This window comes from Culex quinquefasciatus, chromosome 3 (genome assembly GCF_015732765.1).
Source record: "Culex quinquefasciatus strain JHB chromosome 3, VPISU_Cqui_1.0_pri_paternal, whole genome shotgun sequence".
In the NCBI taxonomy this organism is placed as follows: domain Eukaryota; kingdom Metazoa; phylum Arthropoda; class Insecta; order Diptera; family Culicidae; genus Culex; species Culex quinquefasciatus.
This window is the reverse complement of record NC_051863.1, coordinates 43,711,377-43,723,520: the sequence shown is the minus strand read 5'-3', so window position 1 is coordinate 43,723,520 and position 12,144 is coordinate 43,711,377. Positions and strand designations below refer to the sequence as shown.

Sequence of the window (12,144 nt, the reverse complement as noted above, 5' to 3'; positions counted from 1 at the left end):
TTTTTTTTCTGACACAAAATATGTCAACATTTCCAGATATAATATTTTACCATGATTTTTTTACTGTGTTAAAGACCAGCATTATGATCCAAAACACCCCACCAAGGTCAGCCAATGGGAATGGTCTCTTGAAAACAAAAGTTGAATGGTTCAACAGCACCACCCTGACCAGTCGTCCGTGGCGTGCGTGACTCTCACTCCGCTCGCTGAGTTCGAAAGCAAAAGTTCCCAAAAACCGAACAGCTGAGCTGGCAGTTCGTTCGGACGGTGCCAGGTGGTTACATCGTCGATCACTCCGAGCTTAGGATCCATCATCATCATCATCACCATCATCTTCAGAAACAAACAAGTGTTTGAAAAATTGCAAGCATAGATTACGTTTTGTTACATCGATCTCATCGCGCGTTCGCGTTCACAGCTCCGTGACATGGTTGACCTACAATAGAGTGCGTGGTAGCAAGCTGGCTGATCGTGTTTAATCAGCCTCAGTGTACAGTCTGGTCCCGGGCGCGTCTAACGTGTCTTTCGTTCGGTTTCAACCACATCATGTCGATCAAGTTCAACGAGCACAACCATCCCACGCTGGAGCTGGACGGGGGCTTCCACGTGTGTCTGCACCGGGCCGTCTACGACGAAGATCTGCAGCTCCGTACCTCCGCCTCCGAAGATTTGTCCGAAGAAACGGCCAAAGCCCTGGCCGACCTGCGTCGCCTCGTGACCGCGACGCCAAACCTTAACTTTCCGCTGGAACTGTCCACCAACTGGATGGTTCCGGTGTACCTGCGGTGTTGCGAGAACGATGCCAAAATTGCCTTCGACATCCTGGACTACAGCTACCGGCTGCTGTACCGCGAGAACGAGTTCACAAAGTCGTACGCCCAGATCCGGCACGTGTTCGAGCTGGGGCTGATGCGGTACTTGCCCGAGTGTACCGACGACGGTGCCGTCATTGCCGTGATCCAGATGGGACGTAAGTAGCGTCGCCGTGGTCGCGTTGTGGTGCGAAGAACCAGTTTGTCGCCTGACGGTGCGTTCAAGTCGACGCTCTTGAACTGTTTTGAACTGGCGATTGTGTAATCTGTGAGCCGAAAAACGTGTACGAGTCTGGGTGTCTGTGTGGTGCAACACCTGCTCTAGATTTGGCGCCTCTTTACAGTTATTTGATAGACAGTAATGGTTGTTAAAAGATAGGTTGTAATTATCTGTTATAAAACAACAATTGAACAGATTTGCAGTACTGGACAAACTATTATGGCATTACCAAAACAGTTGTTTATGCAACAACCCAGTCAACTCAATTCGAATTCTGAAACGGAGTTCGATTCGAATTGTATGCGAATTCAGTTTCAAACCGCACGTACCGGTACGTACACGGAACCGGTTGTCGTTTTTGAGTGCTGAAAAAATCGTGTTTTGAACCGAGTTCTATACAACATTTTTTGCAACTCCGAAAACACCTCTAGAATAGATTTTTAAGGGTGCACAGCAACCAGGGAAGTGGTTGTCTTCTTATTTCAAAATTGTCAAACTTACAGACCCAATCCTGCAACAATGTGATTGTTAAAGGAGTCTAACATTGTCGTACGTAATTTTGTACACCCAAACGGCGGTCGCATGATTTTGATGCATGGCGGCATGAAAGTATATCAGAATCTGCATGAAAACTGTCCTCATGCATTTTTTGCGATATAGGGGTATGACATTTTTGCCCGTTACCGACAATTATCGACATTACCGACGGCTTTTTGGTTGTATTTCACGAAAAAAAAAACCTTATTAGAACGAGGATTGAACCACCAACATCTTGGTTATTGAACCGACACACTACCACAGCGCCATGGACGCTAGATGAAAAGTGAGTGGAAGAACACCAACATATGCTTCTCTTTGGAGTGTTGCTCGGGGATGGGCCAGCATAGGGGGATGGCGTCGCTATTTTTAGACCACGTTTTCCACTTTTTCTCATCGAAACCGACTACTTTATCGACTTAATTTTGCTGGGCGAGATAGGACGCCGTATATTTTTAGACGATGACTCAGCACTTTTCCACTCTTGCACCTCAAAAAACCAGGTGGCAGCACGATGTAACGCCACGTCCCTATTGTATGTGATGGTGAGAACTGCAGATCGCTGAAATGTTTACACGCGGGCAAAAATGATCTACGGGCTTGCTGCAAAAAATGTTATAAAATGTGACATTTTCTGCAGCAAATCCACTGTTGCAGATTTTGAGATGTATTTTTCCTTCGGGTGTAGATAGTATTTGGAGGATGAATCAAAAATTATACAGTAATCTGGGGCGAATCGGAACTTCAGTCTGAACAGGGACAGCAGTTTTTAGAGAACTTAAAGCTTTTTAATTTGGAAATGGATGTACACATTTTGTTGGTCTAAGTCTGTTCTAACCGAAACCAACCAGAAAAAAAAAAAAAAAAAAAAAAAAAAACAAAATATTGTGCTCCAACATGGTAAAAACTGCTGTCCCAATTCGCCCCATGTGTCCCGATTGACCCCAGTTATAGATAGTTCTCGTAGTTTTCAAGATAAGTGTTTCGAATCCTATGTGTTCTCTTGTAATAAGCTCGCTGGGATTCCTATTCAGTTAGCACAAAAGAGCACGGAGGCATCTGTTTGTTGTCAATGCGTATAGTCTATTCAACGGCTGTTCCAACTCAGTAGACATTGTTTATTCCAAGGATGTTTTCCTGTCACGTTTTTGAGGCGTCTTTATTTCAGGTCAAAAAAGAGAATGGAAAGTGCCTAAGACGTCGGTTTTTACCTGGGTGCTGAAAAGACAGAATGCGTAACGTAATTTTTGAATGCTCCCCATCAGAGCCGTACCTTGGGTCCACGGCGCCCTTGGCGAAGCATCAATTTGGCGCCCCTCCAAAATTTACAAGTATTTTGATAAATTAATGTTGATTTTGAATGAATGCTTCAATGAGTTTTGATTTTATAATTGCAATTAGAGTACTAAATTATGTTAGTTAAATTCAGAAACACAGTTTTTTATGTTACATTTTTCAAATCAATATGAGAAAGGCTGAACTGAAAATTTATTGTAAGAATTATGTTGGCTGAATATTTTCTTAGATTTCATAAAATGGATAGCAGGGTTTAGTTTTTTGTTAAATTTATTTTTCAGATAAATGCATAGAATTGAATGCTCAATCATGATAAATTTTGTTATAACTTGTTAGCAAATTTGATATTTTCCAAGCCTGCATAATTTGATCTGATCTAGTATTAATTTGTTGTATAAGCAAAGGACTTTCCCGAATTCGTAAAATATTTAGCTGATTTTGTCAATTCATTAATTTAATTTTAATTTCGGTGTAGTTAGAAAAAAAATCCTTCTTCAAAATTAAAAAAAATAATCAGCATAATTTTTAAAAATGCAGCGGTAGAACCAAGTTTCATCAAAATCAATTAAAGATCATTCAAAATCCAGCGCAATTCATGATGAAACTTATTTTAATGATATTAATAAGATCATTATATTTGGTAGAAAATATGAAGATAAGACATTTTTAACCATTCATTTTTAAGTGATTCGCCCATACGATGCATGAGAATATTTTTCATATTTTTTTTTTAATTATGTTTGGCATTGATATTTTTCATCTTTTTTTTTATTTATTGATTCGTAAAATTCAATTTTATATTCTAGAAGATTATTTTTTAGACAAAGTTTGATGAATGTATTCAAACCTTGAAACAATATTATTAGTTTGTTTTTAACTGATTCTCATTTTTCAGAAAAAAAAACGTTTGAATTGTTTCTCATTGCCAAAGCTTTTAAGATGATTTAAAAAATAAATGTGAAATTTTAGCGAAATAACAATTGAACAGCCTGAAACATTAATTGATAAGTTGTTCTGATTAAGGCAGATTTCTGTCGAATCTCGCAGATAAATGCGTAGAAATATGTCTACACCGGTTAAGCCTAAACTTAAAAAGTGATGTTCATAACAGCTTGCGTGAAATATTTTTTTCTTGAAAAAATAATGTTTGTCTTGTTGGTGAAAATGTACAGCACTTTTACTATTTCAATACCCTAGTGTTTATAAAAAGCGTAGACAAATTTCAATGCACGAAGTTGCTTATAAAAGGGCTTATGCTTATAAAATTTTGCTGAAAATATTTCAAAGGCCATTTGTTTGAATTCTATAATGTCAAAGTTTCAAGAGAAAAGTATATGTATTAATGTTAAAATAATTCCTATTTTAAAGAAGCTCAAAATATAGCAGCCAAACTAACGTGAAAATAGCCTATATTTGGACATTGTTTTAGTCTGGAAAGTATGACTTAAACTTCATTATACAACAGTCCAAACTTTAATGCTGTATTTATTTCGAAAAACTCTTATAGAACTCCTTGAATTTTCTGCCACTTGAGGGCCCCTTCTATAACAAAAAAAAGCATTAAGTATGAATTTTCAAAACCTCTTCGGTAGAAATATTCATACACATTATTTCGGCGCCCCTAAGTATATTTTTTTTATATTTTAAACCAAATTATTTAGTTATTAGCAGTTCTACTTTATAATTTGACGCCCTTTCTGTTTTTAAATATCAAATGAAGATGACTGACTGACATGAAATTTTGTACAATCATCGATTTCGGCGCCCCCCAAGAGCTGGCGCCCTTGGTGGTCGCCAACTGCGCCAACCCCTAGGTACGGCGCTGCTCCCCATTGTTCCTCACTATACTACAATTACACTACAGCTGTAAACATAAACAAAGTAGAAGCCCAAGTAGCATTTGGGAACATGATAAATTTGTCTAAGTCCAGTTTTTGTTTTGTTTTGCTGTAGAAACATATACAGTATGTAAAAAAAGTATTTACACCCCTTGGGCACTATGCACATTTTGTGATGAAACATGTAAACAATTTAATGTTGACATAAACCTAGTACTACGTTTTGTTCAGAAACTCATGCCGAACATTTTGCTGCAAAAAGCTCATGAAAAGATGTTTTCTAAAAAAAGTTATATAATAAATACTATTACAAAAATAAAAAAGGTGCAAAAAAAGTTTGTACACCTTTCGAAAAATTAACATAAATAAAGTTATTTGTTGACAAATCACCATAAATCCAGTCTCCCAACTCCAAATAGGCATCCTTGACTGATTAAAAAAATAATTTGGATTGAATATAAAGTTTACCAACTACTTAGTATAAAAGTTTATATAACTCTGGAAATTCTAAATAAAACTTATCTAAACTTAATTTTGCAAACTTTCAATTTAACTAAATGTCAATATATTACCATAGAATTGCTAAATAAACATTCTGGAGTGGGTATAACACCGTTTTGGGGGTCTTTGTATCGCTAGAATAGATTTTTCGTTAGAATTTCGTACCAACCCGGAATTACGTCGTCGGAAAATCCGCCGGCATTCGAACCGGTCCACAATTAACAAGTCAACCTATGTGGCATCGGAAAGGGCATAAAATTTCCGATCTTTTGATACCCAGACATCTAGGTTTTCTATAAAACCCACGTTTTTAAATACCTGGGCAAAAAGTATGTTTGTTCCATGAAAACAAAAATTACGAAATTCCATACATTTTTGGCAGGTTGCTCAAACAAAACCATAACAACGTTTTTACCTAGGTATTTAAAAACGTGGGTTTTATAGAAAACCTAGATGTATGGGTATCAAAAGATCGGAAATTTTATGCCCTTTCCGATGCCACATAGGTTGACTTGTTAATTGTGGACCGGTTCGAATGCCGGCGGATTTTCCGACGACGTAATTCCGGGTTGGTACGAAATTCCAACGAAAAATCTATTCTAGCGATACAAAGACCCCAAAACGGTGTTATACCCTCCAGAATGTTTATTTAGCAATTCTATGGTAATATATTGACATTTAGTTAAATTGAAAGTTTGCAAAATTAAGTTTAGATAAGTTTTATATAGAATTTCCAGAGTTATATAAACTTTTATACTAAGTAGTTAGTAAACTTTATATTCAATCCAAATTATTTTTTTAATCAGTCAAGGATGCCTATTTGGAGTTGGGAGACTGGATTTATGGTGATTTGTCAACAAATAACTTTATTTATGTTAATTTTTCGAAAGGTGTACAAACTTTTTTTGCACCTTTTTTATTTTTGTAATAGTATTTATTATATAACTTTTTATAGAAAACATCTTTTCATGAGCTTTTTGCAGCAAAATGTTCGGCATGAATTTCTGAATAAAACGTAGTACTAGGTTTATGTCAACATTAAATTGTTTACATGTTTCATCACAAAATGTGCATAGTGCCCAAGGGGTGTAAATACTTTTTTTACATACTGTAAATGACCTTTTAGCAACAATACGTTGCAATGTAGCAAACGTTTCGAATTGAAACAACTTTTTAACAATCCATTTCGTTGTGTAATCGAAACATATTGAAAACTTATTGGTTCCATTGTTGCAACATGTGACTTAGCCCGATTTGTGTGCTAAGAATAATATTGAAATCAAAAATCCTTATATATACACAGCAAAAAATCCGATGGTAAAATCGCATGCCAAAGCATGCACATCACCTTCGTCAAAATAAACACTTAATATTACACACTGCATGTACATTTTTTGCAAACACAAAAAAAAAGTTGCAACCGACGGGATTCAAACCCAGCACCATCAGTAAGGATTGGCGCCTTAGCCCGCTCGGCCATCAGACCGATGAAGAATGGAATGGATAAACGCATATATAGGCATGACATTTCGGTAAAGTAGGTTTCCCATACTGATGGGCTACATATTTCAGTATGTAATATTACACAGAATTTCATAAAATAATGCAAAATTTATTTTACACCCAGGTCTTTTACACGCAGCTGGATTACTACTTTATTTGCTGTGTAGTTCAGCTCAACCATAGGGACGTGGCATTACATCGTGCTGCCACCTGGTTTTTTTAAGCGCAAGAGTGGAAAAGTGCTGAGTCATCGTCTAAAAATAGACGGCGTCCTATCTCGCCCAGCAAAATGAAGTCGATAAAGTAGTCGGTTTCGATGAGAAAAAGTGGAAAACGTGGTCTAAAAATAGCGACGCCATCCCCCTATGGCAACATCATGGCAACACAACAAACTACTTTACCGACATATTCAGACAAACAAATTGATTCTGGAACTTCGTCGTAACAAAGTTGTAACAAGCGGCTAAATGTTGCCAACACAAAATTTTCGTGCGCTTTTTAGGGCACCACGAGTGTTCTAACTATGATGTGATAGCACATTTTGGGTGTTACGAAATAGTTGCATTTAAGGATCCGCGACAAAAAATGTTACTTGTTACATTTCGATCCTCTCAGACTACCCTTGCTTGTTATGTTATTACAACCAAGCACCGCGCGAAGAAACGTCAAACGCAATCTTTCCGTTTCTGTTACTTTTCAGCTGCGTACCGCTTAAGACAGGGGTGCCCAACCTTTTGGCCCTGCGGGCCAGATCTGATTTTTAAGAAGCAGTGACGGGCCGGAATTAATATTTGATAAAAGTTGAAAATGTTGAAAAAGTAAACACATTTCTATTAATTCTCTTATAATTGGGTTCTTTTAAAGCAAATACATAGAAGAACTAGTATTGCAAATATGATTCATATATCTTGATTTTAAAAATGAAAAAACAAATATAACATTCAAAAATTTGTTCATCTGACTTATTTTAATTTTTGGTTGTTTAAAATTATATAGATATTGTTTTTTACGATTGCAATTAAATACCTTGATATATTTTTTTTTTTATAAAAAAAATATTAAAATTTCAATAATCGTTGCAATTTAATAAAGTTTTTGATAAATTTTACAATATTTTAAAAATATTTCCAGCGATCTATTTTCAGTATGAATAATTTGGTTTTCAAGCGTTTTAAAAAAAAACTTTATCACTAAAAAGTTGTTCTGGAAAAATACGTTAGTTTTACTTACCTATTTATTAAAAAAAAAGAAAGTAGAAAAAAACTTCAAAGAGCAATTCCATGCCAAATAGGGAATCGGTTGTACCCGACCCTCTCCGATTTCAATGAAACTTTGTAGACATGTTATCCTTCGCTTATATAAGCCATTTTTGTGTATATGGAGCCAGTTCCACTCGATAATGACATTTGAGAAGGGCGTAAGTGTTTTAAATATTTTTGTAATTCGGAATTTAAATATTTCTGTATTTCGAAGCCGTTGCATCGTATCAAAAAGTGGTCAAAGACAAACTTGTAGGAAATTTGACGGGCTTTTCGATAAAAATACACTGAAAGAAAAAAACACCCAACTTTTATGAGATTTTTTGATTTTTAAGTTTAAAAGTCAAATTTGAGGGGAGCCCACGATTTTTTTGTTCAAAATTTTTGTGAAGATAGCCTAAGATGTTACAAAAAGACTCACGAAAATGCAGGATGGAGCAACTCACCTAAAAATACAAAAATCATTTACTGAAACTGTTTTTTGAAAAGTGCTCTAAACGTCAAAATTTTCAAAAACCGAATACGGGAATCGATTTTCCAGACAATTTTACATAAAAGTCTCCATATTGACCATTGTCCTAAGTCCAATCCTTGTGAAGTTACAGCGGTTTTAAAAATAAAAATGTTGAAAAAATAGGTTTTTTGATGGTTTTTGGCAATTTCTATATGACAGACTTGATTTTTCAGTCTCGAAAATATTTTTTCCGGAAAGCTCGTCCAATTTCCCATAAGTTTGTCTTTGACCACATTTCAATTGGATGTATGGGCTTACAGATATAAGCTAATTTACTATCCAGGTTACTATACTACACTGAAAAAATATGATGTTTTCAATTATGAGCAATGTAATTAGCTTATATCTGCAAGCTCATACATCCAATTTAAATGTTGTCAAAGACAAACTTATGGGAAATTTGACGAGCTTACCGGTAAAAATATTTTCGAGACTGAAAAATCAAGTCTGTCATATAGAAATTGCCAAAAACCATCAAAAAACCTATTTTTTCAACATTTTTATTTTTAAAACCGCTGTAACTTTACAAGGATTGGACTTAGGACAATGGTCAATATGGAGACTTTTATGTAAAATTGTCTGGAGAATCGATTCCCGTATTCGGTTTTTGAAAATTTTGACGATTAGAGCACTTTTCAAAAAACAGTTTCAGTAAATGATTTTTGTATCATCTTAGGCTATCTTCACAAAAATTTTGAACGAAAAAAAACGGCTCCCCCTCAAATTTGACTTTTAAACTTAAAAATCAAAAAATCTCATAAAAGTTAGGTGTTTTTTTCTTTCAGTGTATTTTTATCGAAAAGCCCGTCAAATTTTTACAAGTTTGTCTTTGACCACTTTTTGATACGATGCAACGGCTTCGAGATACAGAAATATTTAAATTCCGAATTACAAAAATATTTAAAACGCTTACGCCCTTCTCAAATGTCATTATCGTGTGGAACTGGCTCCATATACACAAAAATGGTTTATATAAGCGTAGGATAACATGTCTACAAAGTTTCATTGAAATTGGAGAGGGTCGAAAAAAAGTACCTGAAAAATTCCTGTTTTGGGCTGGAATTGCTCCAAATTGAAGTAAACACAGTCAAAACTGAAAGAAGTAACATTTAGTCTCTTTTTGTAAATTTTAAGACAACAAAACAAGTTTTTTCAAAAATTTCACAATTTTACGAAATGGATAATTTTGTTTTCCTGCACAATTTTTTCAGTTAAAAATATCAATATCAATATAAAAATTACAAGAATTAAATTCAAACATGAAGAATGTTCTTATACTATACTATGTTAAAATTTGATCTCAAACTTATTTTTTTAATTCAGACAATAATTTTATTTATTTAATACTTCATGAACAGCCTTAAGGACCAGTCTTAGAAATATTTTAAAAAGCCGACGCGGGCCGGATGAAATGGCTTCACGGGCCGGACGTTGGGCAGGCCTAGATTAAGAAAAATCTTTTCGTGACCCTTTTCTTGACCGTTTCTTGGGCGTTTTTTATATGGAGTTTTGCGTTCCTTCCGATCTGCATACCAGCCTTAAATATGTTACGCTGAGTTCAATATTTCACCTTTTAATCACACATAATTTTGGTTCTATCTTTCCACAGCCGGCTATTTAAGATTGAATCATTTATGCTAAACTCAACACCAAATAACCGGGAACAGTCTCATCCGCATCATCCGATTGTTTGCTTTGAGAATACTAACGAAATTCATTGATTATTGGGCCACATCATCATCCTCTATGATGAATCCTGGCCATTACCCTTCCCCACTAACAAAATCCCTAGTTGAAGTAGTTTTCCGGCACACGCGGGGGTGTGGATATCGTATAGAACCCACCCTTGGTAGCAGCCTGTGCTAACTAACATTCCCGTCCCATCCCCTCGAGATCTAAAAACTGACATGGCGGGCGCCGTTGGTGGCCAACGACTGTTTCCTATTCGCACCGGCTCTAGTTTTGATGAACTTAATGTTTTAACTTTTCAGCGCATTCATGCATGCTGTTGATAAGGGAAACATCATTTGATCGTTGAAGCGTGTGACCGGTTGTGCTGATGGGATATTACGGTCCTGTTCAGCAACGGAGAAGGACAACCAACTCATTCTCATGCTCATGCTCATTTGCAAATTTGAAAGAAAAACCCTTGAAATTTAAAGTTTGATTTTATTTTTGTATTAATTTCTTTCTAGAAAAAAAAGTATGCTCTAACCAGTGGTCCCGTGGACCGCGATGCAAACGCGTTCTCTGTTCTCTGTACTCGATCAAACACCAGCACCGCGTGTGCGCGCGTACAAGCAAACCTAAACTTTGCTGTGTACAGGCTGAACCCGTACACGAACGTCAAGTTTAAAACCGAACCTTGCACCTTGGTTACAAACGTCGTGCAGGCGGACGACGCACAAAAGAGACAAAAAAAGGTCCCTCACGCTCCCTCTGCTGTAAAGTGGCGTTCATTCTCCGCGGCAGTCACTCTACAGTGTTTGCCGAGGAAAAAGTGAGAGCAGACATTTGTTCGTCTCTTTATAGCTCTTCGCTCGCACTGCCTTCTACCCGAGGTTTGAACCCGTGTTTACACCGCGTGTAAACCTTGAGAGCGTCGTTCGGGTAGAACTCGAACATGGTAGCCTCGTGGTGTTTGAGGTTCATCTGCACTAAAAACTTGTACGGCGTGTAACCGTACCGTGCGTTTCGGGAAGACTGACTCTAACAATAAATGTTCGATAAAACAAGAATTTTTGAACAACAAATATCACGAAAGTAGTGATTCATTTACTTGTGATTTGTTAATGATTTATGCATGTCGTCCCAACCATTGTCTCGCCAGGTGTCTGGGACACGTCCAAGGTGTCCCTCGTTGAGTTCATCGCCGCCATCCGGCTGACCGGAATCGCCACAATGCTGCACCGGAACGCCCAACAGAACGGCGTCCAGCTGATCCTGGACGTGGACGGGCTCTCGATGGGGCAAATCACCAACTTTACGCCCCGCTGCTGCAGCTACCTGTTCAGCCTGATGGACTACTGCACGCCGGTCGTGACCAAGGGGCTGCACGTGGTCAACAACGGGATGCTGTTCAACGTGCTGTTTTCCACGCTGAAACCCTTCATGAGCCGGGATCTGCGCTCGAAAACGGTGATGCATGGGAAAAGCTGGCACTCGCTGGCGAAGCACATCAAACCGCGCTTTTTGCCACCCAAATACGGCGGGAGCTCGTCGGCACCGGACTATGACGGGGAACTGTTTGCCAAGCTGTTCCAGCACTACGAGGGGTACTTCAATGGTGAGGTGTTGAGCGGGTTTTGGGTATTTGATTGAATTAATTGAGTTTTTTTTTATTTTGATTTCAGAGTACGACTCGTACGGGTTCACCGGAAATCCAGATTCGAAGTAATAAAATCGTTAAAAAAAAAGTGTGTAATTCATAAGATTTTAAAATAATACTTTAAGCTGCATTAAAAAAAGAGTCTACGTAAGTTAATTTTACAAAATGGTCAAAAATAAAGATAAAACAACGAATAACCGACTGCACAGCCCTCAAAAAATTCCCCAACAACATTAAAAAAAATAAACTGTGCGTGAAAAACTGTAAGTTACTTTTAATTGTTGATACATATAAAATAAGGCTGTGATACTCACTGTCGCAGTCAAAAGCCGACAC

General features: G+C 37.1%; 1 protein-coding gene across 1 annotated transcript; it reads left to right on the top strand.

The window, feature by feature from the left end:
• The first annotated feature begins 345 nt into the window (after positions 1-345).
• LOC6052244 (alpha-tocopherol transfer protein-like) lies at positions 346-11,938 on the top strand. The gene is made up of 3 exons (XM_038260226.1): positions 346-970; positions 11,311-11,766; positions 11,834-11,938. Exons 1-3 carry the CDS (start codon positions 547-549, stop codon positions 11,875-11,877), a joined length of 924 nt encoding a protein of 307 aa, XP_038116154.1. The 5' UTR covers positions 346-546; the 3' UTR covers positions 11,878-11,938.
• The last annotated feature ends 206 nt before the right edge of the window (positions 11,939-12,144 follow it).

Excerpts from the sequence above, each read along its gene's own strand:
- LOC6052244 (XM_038260226.1), top strand. The coding sequence starts at position 547 with ATGTCGATCAAGTTCAACGAGCACAACCATCCCACGCTGGAGCTGGAC. Across the intron at positions 971-11,310 it reads TGCCGTGATCCAGATGGGAC|GTGTCTGGGACACGTCCAAG; the intron begins GTAAGTAGCGTC and ends TTGTCTCGCCAG. Across the intron at positions 11,767-11,833 it reads CTACGAGGGGTACTTCAATG|AGTACGACTCGTACGGGTTC; the intron begins GTGAGGTGTTGA and ends TTTTGATTTCAG.